At 38.5% G+C, this 21,103-nt stretch overlaps 1 protein-coding gene and 1 long non-coding RNA gene across 5 annotated transcripts in view; one reads left to right on the top strand and one right to left on the bottom strand.

The window, feature by feature from the left end:
- The window catches only part of SYNPR (synaptoporin), a 336,540-nt gene that overhangs the window by 45,708 nt on the left and 269,729 nt on the right, over positions 1–21,103 (bottom strand). For all 3 annotated transcript variants that reach the window (XM_008964003.6, XM_003811604.6, XM_008964002.4), the window contains one exon: positions 11,132–11,330. In XM_008964003.6, coding sequence (XP_008962251.2) covers positions 11,132–11,330 — 199 coding nt within the window. The remainder of the gene's footprint in view (positions 1–11,131; positions 11,331–21,103) is intronic.
- Positions 1–21,103, top strand: part of LOC103784978 (uncharacterized) — a 229,928-nt gene that overhangs the window by 83,879 nt on the left and 124,946 nt on the right. For both annotated transcript variants that reach the window (XR_001337952.3, XR_008624758.1), the window contains exon 2: positions 17,789–17,862. This is a non-coding gene — a long non-coding RNA (uncharacterized LOC103784978). The remainder of the gene's footprint in view (positions 1–17,788; positions 17,863–21,103) is intronic.

Below are 21,103 nucleotides of genomic sequence, written 5' to 3'. Positions count from 1 at the left end.
CACTCAGGTGTTTTCAATAACCTTGTCCCTCATAAGGGATTCAGATCAGTTTTACCTGCTATCTCTTCCTACCTGTTCCCAGGGCAAATTCTGAAGCATTTCTTTGCATGCATCTGTAACTTTGATTAGGATCCTGCTAATCAGCAATGGAAATGAATATGTCCACCTGCAGAAAGGGCTAACTTTGTGCCAACTGTTTGAAAGTCTAATGAACTGTGAGTATTAGAGCAAGACATTCTTAAGCTGCTGAGACCCCAGTGAAGCTAAAGCTGTGTGTGTGAGTGTGTGCTTGTTCTGGATTCAAGGAAATAAATTCAGCAACTAGTAAGGATGTTTGCCATCTTGGGGGATGGGGAGGGGAAGATCTCACAACTTTCAAAAAATGATAGGAGGATGAAAGTCTGAGACTAGTTTCTCAGCTGGGTGCCCCAATCAAATTTCCAAGTTTCATCCTGTTACGCTATTGTGTTCTTTACACCCTTCCACTTTTTTTCAGACTTGCCAGCTGGTAAGAGATTCAAACTTCTGTTCTCTGGAGCCTGGTTGGCTGATTTAATGGGGTAGTGCTCTCTCCCCTCTTTCCCTAAACCATGAGATCTGAGTGCCAGAGTCGTAGTGGGATAGCTGAAGGGAGGGGAACAGAGTGATGGGGAAAAGAGTGAAGCTACACATTAGGGCTGATTGCATTTGTCTATAATGACAGCAGCTTATGCTGAGTTTGGAGGCTCAGAGAACAAAAAATAATATAAAAGAACATTTGATGTAAACAGGACAATAAGAAGCCTTCCAAGCATTTCTCAAGATGAGAAAGTCAATAGAGTGTGTACCCATCCACTTGTGTTTCAGCTGATCAGTCCAATGAGATTTAATAAATACCAGTTACAGAGAAAGCACAGTATGGATATGATGGTAGATAATCATAAAGCTGATAAAAATAATGGCTTGCATTCGTTAGCACCTGCTGAGTGCCTGGTGTTGTTCTAGTGGCTTTATGGGTAATAACCCATTTACTCTGACCAACTACTTTATAAATTAGGAAACTTTAGTCTCTTCATTTCATAGATGAAGACTCAGAAGTATAGAGAGGTTCTATAACCATCAGTCCAAAGTCATACAGATGGTAGATGGTGGTACTGAGATTTGGGCCCAGGCAGTCTGAGTCCAGAGCCCAAAATTATAACCCCTCCCTGCTAATGTCTCCCCATCACAGATTTTGCCCTCAAGGGTAATAGGAATAAAGCAGGTAGTTTGAGGCTAGGACCTAGGTTTTATTTGACTTCATGTCCCTAGTGCCTGTAAGAGGGTCTGGGATCCAGTGAGGCCTACACAGCCATGATCATTATTCTTGAATCTGAAAAAGAGCTTTACCTCACCGTCAAAAAGGAAACATCACACGAACTTTTGTTTCATTGAAAAACAAAAAGTAAAACCCAGCAGTATCTGAGGGCACACAAGGAAAAATCAATACAAGATGAATTAGCAAAAATAATTATGGATAGTTGTTCATTAAATAGGAAAATATTTTTACTCCCATTTTTCCCAGATCTTTACCACTTTGGGAGTCTACCAAAATTACTTGTGGTAGCCGTAAAAGTTAAACTAGTGCCCAAGTTGCTAGGAAATATTTAATTGGCTCAAATTCCATAATTAGATATGGAGTCAGGAGCAATATAAATGCTCCTGAAGTATTCTAGAAAAACACAAGAGTTCTTTGATGAGTAACATCTAAAACTGGACAGGGAAATGAGGTTGACAGCATTTTTCTCTCTAGGATGTCAGCTAGATCGGAAGGCAGAGCTTAGGGGAAAGAGACTATGAAGCTGAAATGTTTAGGTTGGGCTGAAGAGTGTGTTTGTGTGTGTGTTGGAGGTAGCTAAGAGATGGGACACAAGAGGACAGAAGACAATATGACAGCCAAAAGCTAGCAGTGAGGTTCCTGGACCCAGAGGAATGAACACGGTGACAGGTAGAGAGTTCCCCATAAGTAGAATTATTCAGAGAAAAATGAAGCAACGTCTAAGCTAAAGTCAAGTGGACCTGAATTGCCTCTAGGACAGGTAACCTCCAAGATGGTGCCTCATTGCAGCATCCTCTGAAAGGGAGGAATGCTGTGTCCTCACATGGCAACACATGGATATTGGGGGTCATGGGCAGAATGCTAGGATTTGAATTTGTCCTCTTGAAAAGGCTTGTGCTGTCAATGTGATAATATTAAGAAGTAGGGCACTTAAGAGGTCATTAGACCATGAGGGCCCCTCCCTCATGAATGGGATTAAGGCCTTTTTAAAAGAGGCTTCCCACATGTTCTGCTCCGTTTCTCTTCTGCCTTCTACCACGTGAGGACACAGTAGTCCATCCTTCCAGACCATGCTGCAACAATGCACCATCCTGGAGGGAGAGGGCAGCCCTCACCAAGCAATAGAACCTGCTGGAAACTTGATCTTGGACTTTCCAGCCTCCAGAACTGTGAGAAGATTAATTTCTGTTCTTTAAAAATTACCCAGTCTCAGGTATTTTATTGTAGCAGGACAAACTTAATACAGCGGCAGGGGGTTGAGTCAGGGGCAAAATTGTCACCTCCCTCCTCCCTCTCCATAGGACAGGAGTTGAAAACCCCTGGTCTGTCTGAGAAAGGAAGCCAGGTTTTCTCTGGGTATGCCAGGCTATGGAGTAGAAACATTTCACATTTCATGTTGTTTTAAATGAAAAAGAAAACATATAGGAAAGACACACTGGGGCTTTGCTAAGTTTCTGCAAGATCTTGATTTTCTAACTGAATGAGGAATTCCCTGGAATGTAAGGAAATGTGACAAACGTGGATGGGGTTGGGACAGACATTTTCCACCAGCCCCCCAAAGGCACAGACTCCAGCAAAGGACAAGAAAAGCTGTGGGCTCTGGAAGAATCATGAGTTCTTTAAGCAGTTCACTGCCTTTATTAAGGCTACAGAACTACAGCTCATCTTTTTATTAAAGTAGCTAATTCGAGAAATGTGGTACCAAATACAGTGGGAATGAACCTTCATTTAAATTGTAATTAAGAATTCACTAATCATTAAAAAGCTGAAAAAGAGCTGAGGATGTGAGATCCGATAAAACATCTAGAAAGCACACCGGGAAAATTTGGAATGGATTAATGTATTTGCCTTCATCTGTGCTGCCAATTCTGAGAGAAATGTACTTGATACAAAATTTATAGTGGTTTAGATTATGAGTTCATTTAAGGTGAAGTCCATACATTTTTGCATTATCGACACTTCTTATTTCAGAGAGTGAGGAGGTGAGACACACACACACACACACACACCGGCTGGGCACGGTGGCTCACACCTGCAATCCCAGCACTTTGGGAGGCTGAGGCAGGTGGATCACAAGGTCAGGAGTTTGAGACCAGCCTGGCCAACATGGTGAAACCCCGTCTCTACTAAAAATACAAAAATTAGCTGGGCATGGTGGTGCACGCCTGTAATCTCAGCTACTGGGGAGGCTGAGGCAGGAGAATGGCTTGAATCCAGGAGGCAGAGGTTGCAGTGAGCCGAGATCGACTGTGCCACTGCACTCCAGGCTGGATGACAGAGCAAGACTCTGTCTCAAAAAAAAAAAAAAAAAAAAAAGACACACACACACCCCACCCACCCCACAAATCAGTGTTGGATTCTGATAGGTGTGTCTATGACTAACAACATACATACACACTTTTGGGGCTTCAAATGATATTATGTTTATCATCAAATACACTGTTCCTGGGGTAGAACTTCAAAAACAAAGTCCTTCATTTGCCTTGCTCACCAACCTCAAGATGCTCTCGAGTTGTCTTTTTTTTTCCATATTTGAGAGTATTTATTAAAATGCAGTTTATAGGAGTTTTCTAGCAGTAAATATTTGTTTTTATTTTTATTTTTTATTTTTTTATTATACTTTATGACAAGTCCACAGCACAGAGACCTGAAAAGGGCATGCCCTCACTTCTAGGCAAGATTATGCACCTCCTCGTCTAGGTTACCAAAGCCCATCTACATACCCCTAGCAAGCCATTTGTAGGAGAGTTATAATGATTTAATGATTCAATAATGTTCCTCAGCAGACTAAATGCTTTTAATTCACCCATAAATACATGTTGCTTGGCCTGTTGAAGACACTTATTACCTATTAAAATAAAATAGACATGAAATGGAACTGACATAAACAGGAGAGAGGAGAATGGGGAGAGAAAAGAGGAGAGAAGAGGAAAGGAGAAGAAGACAGAGGGGAATTGGGGAGAGGGAGAGAGGGAAGGGGAGAAGAGAGAGCACTTTCTCAGCAATTTCGGTATAGCTCAGAGACTGCAAAATCTGATTTCTGTATCTAATTATACTCAAACAAAGGTGTAGCTGGTGGGAAAGAGCATTTGATTATTTGAGCATCCAGCTCCATATCTCTTTGTTATTTTCTTCCCTTAGTGATGGCCCCAGCCTGTAGTTCAAAACAAGAAACCTTATTTTGTTTGGGGAAATTTAAAGTCTACCTCCCAGTCATCTAATGGAGTGGGATTCAAGAAACACAAAGGTTAATTGGATGGTTCAACCTAGCAATTGTGATCTTAGAAGTAGTCCTGAGTTAAGCTCTATCCTTGGCGACTTGGGGATAAGAACGTGCATGGGATAGAAGGACTGGAGGAAGACAGAACTGTGAAAGCAGCAGTCAATCAAAGGAAGGTGCCTGCAATTTTCCTTTGTGGGACTAAGGAACTACCCAGTAATGGACAGGAGAATAATTAAAATTAATGATAATAATAGTGCTACAATCAGATACCATTAATTTATCATTTACTGTGTGCCTTTCCCTGTGTAAAGTGCTTTTCAGGCATTAACTCTTCCTTTCCTTACTGCACTCATGTGATGTGCACATTATTATTAACACTATTCTATATGTGAAGTAACAGCTTCCACCTGTTAAATAATATTTCACACAAGAAGATTAAAATCCAGCACCCCATAAATTAGCCACTACCCTGAAGATCACTGGACTAAGAGTTTGTGTCTTTGTTCTGCTATTAACTTCTTCTCTGATACAAGCAAGGTTTCTAATATCCTGGACTTATTTTCCAATGTCTAGTGCTCACTAAAGAGGAATTAAATTGAATCTGTAGAATAGGGTTAATTCTCATTGCACTACTTCTCTCCCAGGATTGTTTTGAAGCTAGATGGGGAAATATGAAAATATTTGGAAGGCACTGGGCATGAAACAAAGGTGAGCCATGATACCACTGTTTGCCTGCTATCGGTAAACACTCCTGGTCCCATAAACTGCCTTGGGTCAACCTGGTCTCCTTTATGGGAGGAGAGTTTGAATAACATAGCCTCTGTCTTTTACACAAAATCTTAAGGTGGATATCAAGCTTCTTCCTAATTCCCAGAGAAGTTATTTTAAGCCAAACATCTTGCAATACAGATTCACTGAAACATGAGATGGTATTTATTAATGTGCTCATTCTTAGAGCATTCAAGCATTCTGTCAGTCTTGTAAGATAAGTTGCTTTTAAAAATCTACTTTACATTAATATTGGAAGAAAACTAAATCCTCATTATTTGGCTTGAGATCTGAAAATGGCTCAGAACATCCTGTCACAGTAACCTAGGCAGGAGATTGGCTTTTAAAACTATAAGGAACATGACAAAATGATATAACCTGATATGACATTTCAATTTCACAATTATGCACCATTCGCACGGACATTTCTGCTTTCTGAGAGCTGATATTTATTTATCTGTACATGAAGACACTTACTGTAGTGACATACAGTAGCTGGCTGATTTCTTTGGCCCAATTTTCTAACTATTATATCATTCAGCATCATTAACAATTGTGTTACTTCTAAAGGCATTCAGATTCTCATTTTTACTTAAAGGTGGGCAATCTTGTCATACACATTCAGTAGAAAAAAATTTTTTCAGTAGCCATTGATAAACTTGGCTCCAGTCTGTCTGAAATTGCTCACAACTGCTTGGAAATGCATAGGAACAAATCCTGGTAATCTGTGATTCACAATACACATTTATCCTGGCCATTTTAAAGTTTGTTTTCTCTCATTGGCATCTTCTATTTGCAAGTCAGATAAATGGCACTTACAAGCAGAACCCTCTAGTAGTTCTAGTACGACAGATGCATGGCTGTCATTCCATATCTCCAGATGGATTCTGGAGGCAAATAAAATAAAATCCTCTATGACAGTCAAATGAGCAAAAGAGCCTAGGGATTATGAGCTTGATTTATTTGCTTCTAGAGTAAAACAATACCAATTTGTCTTACCTATCTCCACCTCTCTAACTTCTATAGCACATTGGCTATCAGGATCTTGGGCCTCTTGCATGGTGATTATGAATTGAGCTCTGGATTTCAACACACACTCTGAACCTTCTGCCTATAAGTGATGCAACCAGGGAGAGTTGGTAACTGCTCTAAGCTTCCCTTCTCTCATCTATAAATGTGAATAATAATATCAACTAGAGTTGTCTTGAATATTAAATTAGCTCATCACATAGTAGAAACCCAATCAATATCGGTTGATGTTATTGTTATTATCGTCCTTGTCACTTCCCTACAACATTAACTTTATTTGTCCAGGATGTATAATGCCATGTCCCAGAAGACTATAAATTGAGATGAAAATTTGTTAATTTTTTGGATGTGAACTACATTGGAAGGGTATCTGATTTCTTAAACTGCTTGAATTAGTTTATGTTCACCTGATACAGCAATTCTGTAGTTTCATGTTCAAAGTTTGACTTGAAGAATCACAAATTACATAAATTTTTTTTAAAGTGTGTGTTTGGTTAGAAACAAAATAATGACAAAAAATAGATGGTAACCAAAATGAAGTTGCCCAAATAATGATCAGTAGTTGATATGGTTAGGCTTTGTGTCCCCACCCAAATCTCATCTTGAATTGTAATCCCCAGGTCTTGAGGGAGAGACCTGGTGGGAGGTGATTGGATCATGGGGATGGTTCCCCCCCTGCTGTTCTCATGATAGTGAGTGAGTTCTCATGAGATCTGATGGTTTTATAAGTGTTTGGTAGTTCCTCACTTGCTCACTTCTTCTCTCTTTGTCCGCCCTATGAAGAGGTGCCTTCCACCATGATCGTAAATTTCCTGAGGCCTCCCCAGCCATACAGAACTGTGAGTTAATTAAACCTCTTTTCTTTAGAAATTACCTAGTCTCAGGCTGTTCTTTATAGCAGTGTGAGAATGGACTAATACAGTAGCCATCTTTGTGAATAAAGAGGATGGGTTTTAAACAAGCAAAATTATTGTGAACACTTGAACAAATGCTTTTCTAGTATTTGAAAGTTTTCTTAAGTAGGCGCCACCCTCTTGAGACTTTGCTCCTACTGTGAATTCGCTTAAACCTGCTCTTCACAAATGGTGTCATAGCACCCCTTACTTCCCCAATCACAGCTTCATCATGGTGGGATTTGAATCGACGTGGTTTGCTCTTTGCAGTTATAATGGCATCCTGCTGATCTACATGCAATCTGCCTCTGTGACTCCTATGATTCAGGCTCATCTTTAAATTAACTTTATCTGCCAAGTAATGAGCACTTCAGTTTTTTAATATCAAAGAAGTTTCATCTAGGAGACTTTTCTTTTTTGATTACTAGAATTATCTCTCTCTGTTCCTTCCTCCCACGACATAATGAAACAAAACGTACCATTGTATTATACAATTCAGGATTTCATCATATCTTGCTTGATGGGAAAGACTGTTTACACAGAGATAAAGCAGCACGCCTTTACAAGATCATTTTATATGAGTAGAATGTGGTTTTATATAACAAAATAGTTTTTTTCCCACTTTATGTGTGGATTAGCTGTATCAACTTTTTCTGTTTAGAAGTCAGGATATTTCCTCAGGCTTAAAAGTCCTGTGAGCATGTTTATATGGATCCAGAAATAAACATGCATGCTGGATTTATGGTATATGCATGGCACTCTCTTAGGTATGTCCATCTGTACATCATGGTGGGGATAAGCCCAAGTTTGGTGACTCTGTTAAAGATATTTTGAAATCATTAAGACTATTAACTGAAATTTGAGATAGAAAAAAAAAAAAAACACTTGCCCAAAGTTTCAAATTCTGTTTTGTTACTCTTTTTTTAAGTTAACATATTAAAGTGTTGCACACCTGAACATTTTCTAGTCCTTTCAAACTTAACAAATTTCTAAAAACAGAGAATTCTCCCAGTTATCCTTCAAAATTTATTGTTTTAAGGTTCAGATCTCTATAATAGAGATTTGTGAAATTTATTTTACTCACATACTCCCTAAAATAATTTTTAAAAACTATGTCCCTACTTGTATAAAGTTGGCATCTAATTTTGTTTTTATTGAAAGTACAAACAGTTGCAAATAAAGTAATTTCTGGCATATTAAATGTATTAGGCTGGGCGTGGTGGCTCACTCCTGTAATCCCAACATTTTGGGAGGCCGAGGCTGGTAGATTGCTTGAGTCTAGGAGCTCGAGACCAGCCTGGGCAACATGGCAAAATCCCGTCTGTACCAAAAAATACAAAAAATTAGCTGAGTGTGGTGGTGTGTGCCTATAGTCCCTGCTACTTGGGAGCTTGGGAGGCTGAGGTGGGAAGATCATTTGAACCCAGGAGGTGAAGGTTGAAGTGAGCCGAGATCGCTCCACTACACAGCAGCCTGGGTGACAGTAAGATCCTGTCTCAAAAAAAAGAAAAAAAAAAAGAAAAGAAAGTATTGATATTTAAAAATAAAATTATTGTATCAATTTTTAAATGTATCAGTGGAACAGTTACTTGATATTCTGTTATAATTAACAGATATTATCTTATAATTAACAAGTTATTTAACAGGTGGAAATTTTACATCTTCCTATTGTTCTCCTTGAATTTGTATTTTTATTATACTTCCCTCACAGAATTATAGCACGATATAATTTTTTTTTTCTGGAAAGCATATTATTAATTACCCTATTATATATTATTTGCAACAAAAATATTTATACACATTTAAATTAACTGTTTAATTACTTGTGATCCTAAGACTTTAAGTATTACATTTCTTTTGGGTTGAGTGATCACTACAAGTATTATTAATGCATAATTTTTCAAAACAACAAAAGTATATTATAAATTTAATATGTAATTATTAAATTTAAAAAATAGCCAGGTACAGTGGCTTATGCCTGTAATCTCAGCACTTTGGGAGGCCGAGGCAGGAGGATAACCTGAGTCCAGAAGTTTGAGACCCTGTCTCTGCAAAAAATATGATGAAACCTTGTCTCTGCAAAAAATACAAAAACTAGCTGGGTGTGGTGGCATGCACCTGTTGTCCCAGCTACTTGGGAGGCTGAGGTGGGAGGATCATCTGAGCCTAGGAGGTGGAGTGAGCTGTGATTACGCCACTGCACGCCAGCCTGGGTGGTGGCATGAGACTCTGCCTCAATAAAATAAAACATAAAGTAAAAATTTTATTGAAAATTTACAATTCTTAGATGAATAGGCTGTGTTAGTCCATTTTGTATGGCTGTAACACAATACCTGAGACTGGGTAATTTATAAAGAAAAGATGTTTATTTAGCACATGGTCTACAGGCTGGGAAGTTCAAGATTGGACAGCCACATCTGGTGGCTTGTGGTGAGGGCCTTGTGCTGTGTCAAAACATAGCAGAGAAATGAAAGAGGAACTGGGTATGTGGGAAAAGGGATAGAAGACAAAAGAGGCTGACTCAATTTATAACAACCTGCTCTCACAAGAACTAATACAGTCTTATGAGAACTAATGCAGTCTCTCAAGAAAGACATTAACTCATCTTAGTTATCTAACCAGCTTTAAAAAGCACTGCCTCCTAACACTGCCACATTGAAGACCAAGTTTCAACATGAGTTTTGGTGGGGGATAAACTGTATTCAAACCATAGCAGTTAATACATAATTTTTTTGATAAACATTATTTATTTATAGAATAGTACATGATTCAGCATAAATTTCATTTCCATTTTTCCTTTTTTAGATGTAAACGCTGAGAAAGCTTGCTTGCATAAATGAAAACAAATGGAGTTTTGTTATAGCAATACCATTTGTTACTTTCTTTTTGAGTTATATGTCCCACATCGCATAGTAACATGTCACCGAAAATTATTTTTTAATGATCAATCAACTGATAAGTGTACTAGATTTTTTAATTTTATTGAAAGCCAAAAAATAGTAAACCTCCTTATATCCAAAAAAGTATGTTAGTCAGGCATCAGAATCACTTTTGTCAACATCAACACCCATATTTCAATGGTCCCCTTTTCAGTGTCCCAAATGTTTTGTATTCTGTAAATGTACTGTGTAGTAAGACTTGAGTTGGTAAATAAGGATACTTTCCTTTTCTAAAATGGGAGTAGTTGATTAAGAAAGATGACAGTAAAATATTTTAGATACAGGGCATTATCAGGAAGATAGAGTTTGGGAAAATGCACATGTAAAGGGTGAAATTTAAAATTATTTCCTTAAAATTATCTATGCCTAGGTACCCTCTTAGAGGTTTTGTGTCCCCCTAGGTGTATGTGTGTTTATGTTTAGAAATGCTGGGCTATATTGATTTCACTCATATGAGTCCTTGGACCATTGTACGAGGCAACAGAAAGTGAGGTGTAGGGTAAGGAATTGGTAGGAAAAAGACATAGATAGATAGATATACAGAGATGAAGAACTCCATTTTCAAACTAAGCAATTATTAATATGTGATCATCCTATAATATACTAAGGGAATAACATATTTCAAATAAGCATAGGTCACACTGTCTAAATAATAAGAAAAATGGTTGACTAACTCCACAATGCTGGAATTATAAATAAATCTACAGCAAACTTCACTGCTCTTTCCTTGATCTCATGAGATTTCTAATCATTTATTTCAGAGGGGTTTCTAGCAAGTTGGGTGATACTCTCCCAGCCCAGGAGCACAAGAGATTGATAGACATCAGTTTTTGTTGTGGCTTCTAGAGATTTGGATAAAAAAGAATGTGATTTCCTTTCAAACACCTACCCTGAGGGCTCAGGTAACTCCAAAGTCCTTCCAGCATTAGTAAAAGAAATTAGAAGGAACAGAAAAAGTTATTTGAAAAAGAAAACCACTTACAATGAGTGGGCCCCGGTTGTTTTCCCGGTATTTGTTCTGGAAGAAAATGTAAACGACAGTGGCAGCCAAAGAGTAGAGGAAGGCGAAGACAGCAACAGTGACGAAGAACTCTGCTGAAGACGAGGAGTCACCAATCAATGCCAGCTTCTGCCGTTCCTTTCCCTCGCAGGTGGGCACCTCAAACGTCACCTGGTGCAACCTAAATTGCCAGATTTAAGGAGACATTCTTTAAATGCAATGGAGACAAAAATAGATGACTTGTGTCTACATCTTCTAAAGCAAAATGGGATGTGATCCGGGAGTTTTAGTGCATGCCTATGTAACATGTTCATTAAGAAATTTACAGACATTATAGCTAGAAATGTGGAAATCAATATTGCAGCTAATCATCATTCAACTGGTTATCATAACAGCTAGTCACCCTTAGGTAGAGGGGAGGAAGGAAGGGGAAAGGGAACCTGAAATCATGATAAATTAGACAATGACATCCCCCTGCTGAAATTCTTCAGTGCTTCCTCTCTTTAACAGGGCTCGCCAGGCCTTACCTTGGTGCCCCTAACTGTATCTCCAGACTCCTCCCCTGCTGCTCTGTCCTCCATCACCCTGTTTCAACTACATTGGCCTGCTTTCTGTTTCTCAGTTATGACAAACATGGTCCTGTCTCCAGGTCTTGTTGTTGACTGTTCTCTTTTCCTAAATCACTCTGCCCCCTGACATTTCCCATGGCTGCCTTCTTGGCATTCAGGCATCAGCTCAACATCTCCTGAGAGATGAGAGCCTTTTTCTGCCATTAATCAAAAGGAGCTCCTTTCCTTTAGGCATTTTCTATTACATCACTCTATTTAATGTCATTCATAGCACTCACTAGCAGATAAAGCTGTCTTGGTAATGAATTTGATTACTTTTTTTTTTGAGTCCCACTGACCACTCAACTGTGAATATCATTTCTCCATGATAGTGGGAATCTTGGTTTTCTTTTTCTCTGTGATCCCAAACACCTGACATTTTTTAGGCACTGAGTAAATAGTACTTGGATAAATGAATGCACATTCTTGGTTCTGTAAGATGACTGATAGATCATAATTTGATTGAACTTTTATAACTTCTATTTTAGTGAGTAAACTCTATCAGGATAGCATCCAGGCTCAATAAATTACTGGATACAGACAAAATAAGATGCTTTGGGCAATACTTTCAGCTCAGTAAGTAACACCTAAGGAAGATGTGTTATATCCAATATAGTAGCTCAGGGTGTGAACTGGAACTAAGTCGTGAACTATAATTTAATATAGAGGCCACAATTTTTCTTCAGAAATGATAATTAGGGAGGCACTTGCAAAAAGATATGACTGAGGCTTATTTATGATGATAAAGTGCCACTTGGAAAATTATCTATAAAAGTAACAGTGATGATAAAGCCATTCACGAACCTCATAAATTCCAATTTAGGAAGTATTTTTCTTACTAAACAAAACTCAATCCCTTTAAAACGGATCTGTCAGAAGTCCTAGCCAGAGCACTCAGGCAAGTGAAAAAAATAAAAGGCATCCAAATAGGAAAAGAAGTCAAACTATCTCTCTTCACTGATGATATAATTTTCTGTCTAGAAAATTCTAAATAATCTGCCAAAAGCCTACTAAAACTGATAAATGATTTTAGTAAGTTTTTGATATAAAATCAGGGTACAAAAATCAGTAGCATTTCTATACACCAATAATGTCCAGGCTGAGAGTCAAATCAAGAGCACAATCTCATTTACAATAGCCACAAAGAAAATAAAATACCTAGGAATGCAGCTAACCAAGGAGGTGAAAGATCTCTACAAGGAGAACTATAAAACTCTGCTGAAAGAAACCAGAGATGACACAAATAAATGGAAATACTTTCCATGTTCATGGATTGGAAGAATCAGTATCACTAAAATAGCCCTATTGCCCAGAGCAACTTACAGATTAAATTCTATTCCTATCAAACTACCAATGTCATTCTTCACAGAATTAAAAACAAACTATTCTAAAATTCATATGGAACCCAAAAAAAGAGCCTGAATAGCCAAAACAGTCTTAAGCAAAAGGAACAAAGCTGGAGACATCACAATACCCAATTTCAAACTATACCACAAGGCTAGAGCAACCAAAACAGCATGGTACTAGTACAAAACAGACGCATAGACCAATGGAACAGGATAAAAAACTCAGAAATAAAACCATACACTTATAACCATCTGATCTTTGACAAGGCTGACAAAAACAAGCAATAGAAAAAGAACTCCCTACTCAGTACATGGTGCTGGGATAAATGGCTAGCCATATGAAGAAGAATGAAACTGGACCCTTACCTTTCACCATATAAAAAAATTAACTCAAGACGGATTACAGATATAAATGTAAGACCTCAAACTCCTGGAAGAAAACCTAGGAAATGCCTTTCTCAACATTGGCCTTGGCAAATAATTTTTGGCTAAGTCCCCAAAAGCAAATGCAACAAAAACAAAAATTGGTAAGTGGGACCTAATTAAACTGAAGAGTTTCTGCACAGGAAAAGCAACTATGAAAAGACCTACAGGACGGGAGAAAATATTCACAAATTATGTATCTGACAAAGGTCTAATATCCATAACCTATAAAGAACTTAAACAAATCAACAAGCAAGAAATGAACAGCCCCCACTAAAAATGAGCAAAAGATGTAGACACTTCTCAAAAAAAGACATAGGGCTGGGCATGGTGGCTCACGCCTGTAATCCCAGCACTTTGGGAGGCCAAGACGGGGTGGATCACCTGAGGTCGGGAGATCGAGGCCAGCCTGACCAACATGGAGAAACCCCATCTCTACTAAAAATATAAAATTAGACGGGCGTGGTGGCGCATGCCTGTAATCCCAGCTACTCGGGAGGCTGCGGCAGGAGAATCACTTGAACCTAGGAGGCAGAGGTTGCGATGAGCCGAGATCGCGCCATTGCACTCCAGTCTGGGCAACAAGAGCGAAACTCCGTCTCAAAAAAACAAAACAAACAAACGAAAAAGACATAGAAGTGGCCAAAAAAATATTAAAAAATACTAATCTTCACTAATCATCAGAGAAATGCAAATCAAAACCATGATGAGATAATATCTCACACCAGTCAGGGTGGCTATTCTTAAAAAGTCAAAACCAACAGATGCTGACAAGACTGCAGAGAAAAGGGAACACTTATGCACTTAGCCACCATGGAAAGCATTTTGGAGATTTCTCAAAGAACTTAAAACAGAGCTACTCTTTGACCCAGCAATCCCAGTACTGGGTATATACCCAAAGGAAAATAGATCATTATATCAAAAAGACCCATGCACTTGCATGTTCATGGCCATGCTACTCACAATAGCACAGACACAGAATCAACTCAGGTGCCCATCAATGGTTGATTACATAAAGAAAATGTGGTACATATACCCCACGGAATACTATGTAGCTATAAAAAAAGAATGAAATTATGTCATTTGCAGTAACATGAATGGAGTTGGAGGCCATAATCCTAAGCAAACTAAGGCAGGGGCAGAAAACCAAATATGCATGTTCTTGCTTATCAGTGGGAGCTAAACATGAAGCACACACAGACGTAAACATGGGAACAATAGACGCTGTGGAGTACTAGAGTAGGGAGGCAAGAGGACATGGGTGGAAAAGCTACTTATTGGGTGCTATGCTCACTGCCTGGGTGCAATATTCCCATGTAACACACCTGCACATGTACCCCCATATCTAAAATAAAAGTTGAAATAGAAAAAAAACCCAACAGATTTGTTGTGCACATCATCTTCCAATTAAGATAAAAATGTTAATAACATAATAATAGGAATTAACATATTGGGGCATTTCTTATGGGCCAGAAACTAAGGCTAAGAAAGATTAAGTAATTTGTTCTAAGCCACATAGTAAATGTCAGTCCAGGGGTTTAAATCTGCATCAAACTCCAGAGCCTGATTTTTAAACTTCTACATTGACTTGTTTATGTTAAATAATAAGGACATTAACTAGGATATATATATTTTTAAAGTGAAACTCATGGACCACTGGCATTAGAATTACTAGGGACTATGTTTAAAATGTATATTCCTGGGCCCCATCTCAGATCTACTGAATTGAAACCTCTAGAGGTATGCCTAGCTCACAGCTAAAGCAGGAAAATCCAGTCCCCTTAAGTTCCTTATTTCTCAAGTCCATTTGTTTTTGCTTGTACATATTGCACTTTCCCACAAAAATCCTTTTTCTTAACAAACATAAATGTGTACAGCTCCAACAAAATTCAGGACAACAGAAGCATTCATTATGGTTATATCAGAGAGCCCCTTTCCTACCCTTGCCAGTGATATTAGAATCTTCCTCAATAGTTTTGTCTGTAGAAATACTGAAAAATGAAATGGATTTAAAGGTAATCATGTCAATTATTCTGACACAGGTGATTTTCAGATAATACACACTTTTTCTCATTATTTAAAAAAAGTGGCATTGACTTAATACACTTTCAACAACTTTATAGTTCACATAATAGCCAGATGTGGCCGGGTGCGGTGGTTCATGCCTGTAATCACAGCACTTTGGGAGGCCGAGGCAGGCAGACTGCCTGAGGTCAGGAGTTCGAGACCAGCCTGACCAACATGGTGAAACCTCGTCTCTATTAAAAATACAAAAATTAGCCAGACGTGGTGGCGGGAACCTGTAATCCCAGCTACTCGGGAGGCTGAGGCAGGAGAATCACTTGAACCCGGGAGGCAGAGGTTGCAGCGAGCCCAAACCAGGCCATTGCACCTCAGCCTGGACAACAAGAGCCAAGCTCCGTCTCAAATAAATAAATAAATAAATAAATAGCTAGATGCTGGGGCTAGAGTGGGGAATAAAGAAGAGATGGAATGGTGCCTGTCCGTGTTGAACTTAAAGTTTTGAGAGAAAAGATGGGTTTTCTGAGAGGAATCTGAGGCTAGTCTGAGGGTGGGGTAGCCGAGGTAAGATTCCCTATGGAAGTGACTTTTAGGCTGGAGCTTTAAAGATAATAGGAATTACCCAGATGAAAAGTTAAGAAAGAAAGCACAATGAGATACTACTTCACATCCACTAGGGTGGCTATAAAAAGAAAGATTATAAGATTGGAATTATAAGTGTTGGTAAGGATGTAGAGAAATTGGAACTTTCATGTTTGCTGGGGAGAATGTAAAATGATGCAGCCACTTTGGAAAACAGTCTGGCAGTTTTTCAGGTGGTTAAATATAGAGTTATCATATGACTCCATTCCAGCAATTCCACTCCTAGATACATACCCAAGAGAAATGATAACATTTGTCTACACAAAATCTTGTACAAGAGTGTTCACAGCAGCATTATTCATAATAGCCAAACAGGAGAAACAACTGAAATGTCTATTAACTGATGAATGAGTAAATAAGATGTAGTTTATTCATACAAAAGAATATTATTTGTCAAAAAAGTAAAGTACTGATACATGCTACAATATGGATAAGCCTTGAAAACATGCTCAGTGAAAGAAGCTAGTCACAAAAGACCACATATTCTACGATTCCATTTCTATAAAGTGTTTAGAATAGGTAAATCTATGGAGACAAAAGCAGGTTAGTGTTTGCTTAGGACTGGGTGGAGGATGGGAGAATTGTACAGTTTAAATGGGCAAATTGTAGGGTATGTGAATTATGTCCCAATAAAGCTTAGAAAACAGGAAAGAACATGTACCAAGCTCCTGTGCAGGCAAAGGGCGTAACACATGGGGGAATAAAATGTGGCTTGGAAAACTGGAAGATGGTGGGAAAGGGAATGGTGGTGCAGGATGGGGTGGAAAAGTAGCTGGGGGCCCCCATTGTGGGGCCTTCTTGGCCAGGTGGCCAAATTATAGATTTTGGCTTTAATCTTGAGACAAAGATTAGAAAGATCTTCTTAGAATAAACCATATGTAAAACAACAACACATGTCACCTGTTGCAATTATCTGTGCTTGATAGTTTCCAGGTGCCAGGCTGCACCCCAGGATCAGCATGTCTCCAATGCACCTCTTCCTTCAGCTGACCTGCACAAACTAGGTCTGCAATCTTTGTGTGTGGTGGAGAGTGGGGAGGGAGAGAATAAAATATTTTTAAAAATATGCAGTCAGCCAAATAGCAATATTTTGCCCATTGCTGACTTAGCATGTTGACTTAAAGAAATTGTTAATTGTGCTTATCTGTATAAGACAAAAAAAATTACTAAAAGATCTTATTAACACTGATGATGTATAGCTGGATATTTAGCCTACCAGCCATACTGGGTAAAATATATATATATACACACACACACACAAACACACGTGTATATACATATGTGTATATATATATGTGTATCTATATATACACACACATATGTAACTGTTGCTTAAAAGAGCTTATATATAAGAACTTTATAAGTTCTTATAAGCAAAAGGCATATATGTGTATAAATACATACATATTTATTTATATATTATATATAAGTTCTTTTAAGCAACAATTATATATATGTATAAATTCATATATTTTGTATTTTGGGGGGAAAGCGTATAGTCAGCATGTGTTTTGTAGCTGTAATAACTTTGGAAGCAAATATTCCTTCAGAATCTAAACAAGGAAAAACCTTTCTAAACAGAGCATGTCATTCAACAGAACCTGGATGCTGACGGGGCCACCTCTGATCTTGTGAGGAACTAGTCAGCGAGCAATTGCTGAAGCTGCAAAAGGTACCAAATTCAATTTGTTGATTTCAAATGTAAAATTCTCTTCATGGCTTGCCCGACCCAATCAAGAGGTAATCGAATTTCACTGGGTTTAACCGCATTGTGTCTATCAATGAAAGGCCTCCATTTTAGAGTGGTTTCTTTTAAAAAAAATATGTACCAATGTTTAAATGGAGTCATTTAAAACATTTCACTGATGCTTCAATTGGGTTAAAGAAAATATTGAGTCCCCATAGTTTTTAGTTATGTTTGTAGGGTCTGGAGTAATATTAAATGCAACTATCCTTTCAGGGGACTGGAGCAAGACAAGTGGCATTGCTTTATTGATAGAAATGTTTGTAATAACAACCACCAACATTTTTCAACCTAGGCATTGTGCTAGGTTCTTTACCTACTTGTATCTCATTTAATGCTCATAACAACTCTCTTCAGTGGGTACGATTGCTGTTACCATTTTACAGAGGAGGAAACTGAGGCTTGGAAAGGATAATGACCTTGCCTGAGGTCATGTGGCTAGAAGATGGCAGAGATGAGTCAGGAATGTAAGAAGGGTAGAAGGAGCCTACACTGGCAAGTACTGCGCATGCCTGCCTCTCTTCTTTAAAAATTACAGCATCCTTAGATTTCCAGCTGAATATTTGTAAGCAAATGACCCAACCAGCTTTCCCGTACCATCTCATCTAACGGTAGACTGATAGTCTGTACTGAATAGGATTCTAAACCAATGTTCATTCTGCTACCACCCTGAAGTATGTGAATTAGGCATTGTACAAGGTACCCAGCAGTGATAGAGTTGAATCCCTGTAGACTGACCGATAGAAAGCCATTAAAATCTTGCTAATTTCCAAATCTTGTCCTGGGTTATTCTAACATTTGCCTCAGAAACAAGTAAAGGGTAAATGAACCTGACTATGCCATGTTGTGAAATTGTGATAATTGTGGTGTGATTTTTTAATAGAAAGTGAGACATTAGGTAAAACAAAGCACAGATTTATCTTTAGGTAGCACCACACTATTATGGTCATCTGATAATAAGACCTTTGAAATTATTGACAAAACCTTTCACCCGGTGTGGAAGGAAACAGAACTAAAGCTCCTACCAATACATTTGGCGGTGGTTCAGTGCAAGACAGAAATGACATGTCCCAAGGGCAGTGATCCAGCCCAGGAGCAAATGTGGGAAGGATTAAGGTGTGGGGGAGCAGGCTGCTGTCATTGAATTTCTGGTAGCTGGAATTCAACATCAGAGGGCAATTGGCAAATTGTAGTGCTGAGTACGTTTTCTCTTTACGTGATTATTTTTGATAGGCCCTGTTTCAATTCTGTTTACCAGTCGACAGGAACTTTAATCCTTTTGCTCCATTTTTATCCCTCTCTTCCCTATATGAAATATTGGCACTTATCTGCTTTTAGATTGCGTTGTCTTTAGCTAGCCATATGTGTGTGTATGTGTGTAATAAGTGTGTTTGTGTGTGCATTTACAGATGCACACATACACTCTTACTTACTCAGCTTATGTGATTCACAACATAAATCACTACAAAATCCTGAAAATTTATGTAGCACTTTCACACACTGCATCTCATTTTTCCCCCCAAGTAGCCCCCCAACATTATGCAGATAGGGAAGTTGGAGCTCAGCTATCTCAAAAGAATCACTAAAGATCACCTGTTGGCACAGAGTAGTGGAAAACTTAGCACTCAGGCTTTCTGATACCAGCTCTTAGTTGTTTTACTTATGACCCAAATTTCATTTCCACGTTTTCCAAGGCACTGACTTCTCCATTATGCTCAAGTCATTCATTCATTCAGTAAAGATTTATTGAACTTCATGTGCCAGTCATTAGAAACAGATGGGGAGACAATGAACTATGGGGAATGAGAGTGCAGATTATCTGGAAGGTTGAAAAAGACAAATCCTTCTCTGTTACTTCCACTGGTTTTCTTACTGTACCTGAAGCATGGTATTTGGTGATGCTATTTAGAATGATGATGGTGATTTCACTTCTACTGCTGGATGCCAATCAATGATTGACATTTATTGAGCATACACTAGCCCAGGCACCATGCCAAATGTTTTCGTCTGTTATCTCACTGAAACATTCAAATTTGATCAAGTGATTACTATTAAGTTATTGCATGTTAATTTTAGGAGCAAGGAGACTTTTTGAAGTAGGGCCGAGAAATGGAGTCCGTATGACCCCAAAGCTCTTGCTCTTAACCTCCCATACAAAAACAGTGCAATGTTATCAATTGTTTGTATCAATCACATATTTGCTGACTTCTTGCACCATTGAGGGCTTTTCTAATGGCCTTCTAGCAACTGACTCTCACTTGTTACTTTCAGTCCTTTCTCCATAGGACAGTTGTCATAGGATGAATATATGGGAACTGCGGCCATTGTTCCATTGCTCCACTGGCTTATGGGTGATTCCAAACTGGGCCTAAAAACTCACGTTGATTGGAACAAGATTCTCCTTTATGCCACCAGCACCTCACAAGGCACATTACGCTGTCCTCAAAATCTGGGGAGAGAGTCTGCCTTCCCAGAGTCTCAGGTTTAAGATCTATTTGGGGTAGAAAAGGCAGACAAATTCAAAGTAGGGACTGAGAACAGGCCTGGAAAATATGCACATCATGGTGAGAACTGAGAGAAGGCTCCAGCAATTGGACTCAGGTTGCTTAAGTTAAGAAAAAGTTTGATGTCTTCAGTTTGCAAAGGGGGAGTAGAGAGAGTAGATCTGAAATGTAAGACTCACTTGTGGAAGGTGACAAGGATCAATCTATCTAAGATATCTTTATTGAGAAAAAGGGTCATTACTAGAATTTATCCAATATCAAAGCAAACAGAAATATAAAAGGATCTAGTACACACACATTTTTCTAGGAGAACCTCAGGGATTCCAGTGATGTTATTTGTTTCCAGGAAGGTCAGTGGACATTGAGATGACTGTACCTACATTCCCATATGCCAGACTCAGGAGATGAACTCCATATCTTCGGATAAATGGCATTTTCCAGGCAGCCAGAATCATTTTCCTAGACATTTCTTTCCTAACCTTGGTTGAATCAAAAACAGTTTCATCTCCAAGGCTTGCAACAACAGCATGCACGTGCTAAAAATGTTTTCTTTAAAAAGAAAAAATCTAAGTGAAAGACAAAGTGCTATACTTCTGCTTTTCAACATAACAGAGGTATTTCTCCTTGATTTGGTTATGCATTAAGTGTCTTAAAGTTTATTGTCT

This window comes from Pan paniscus, chromosome 2 (genome assembly GCF_029289425.2).
Source record: "Pan paniscus chromosome 2, NHGRI_mPanPan1-v2.0_pri, whole genome shotgun sequence".
Lineage (NCBI taxonomy): Eukaryota > Metazoa > Chordata > Mammalia > Primates > Hominidae > Pan > Pan paniscus.
The sequence above is the reverse complement of the archived record's forward strand: the minus strand, read 5'-3'. Positions and strand labels throughout refer to the sequence as shown.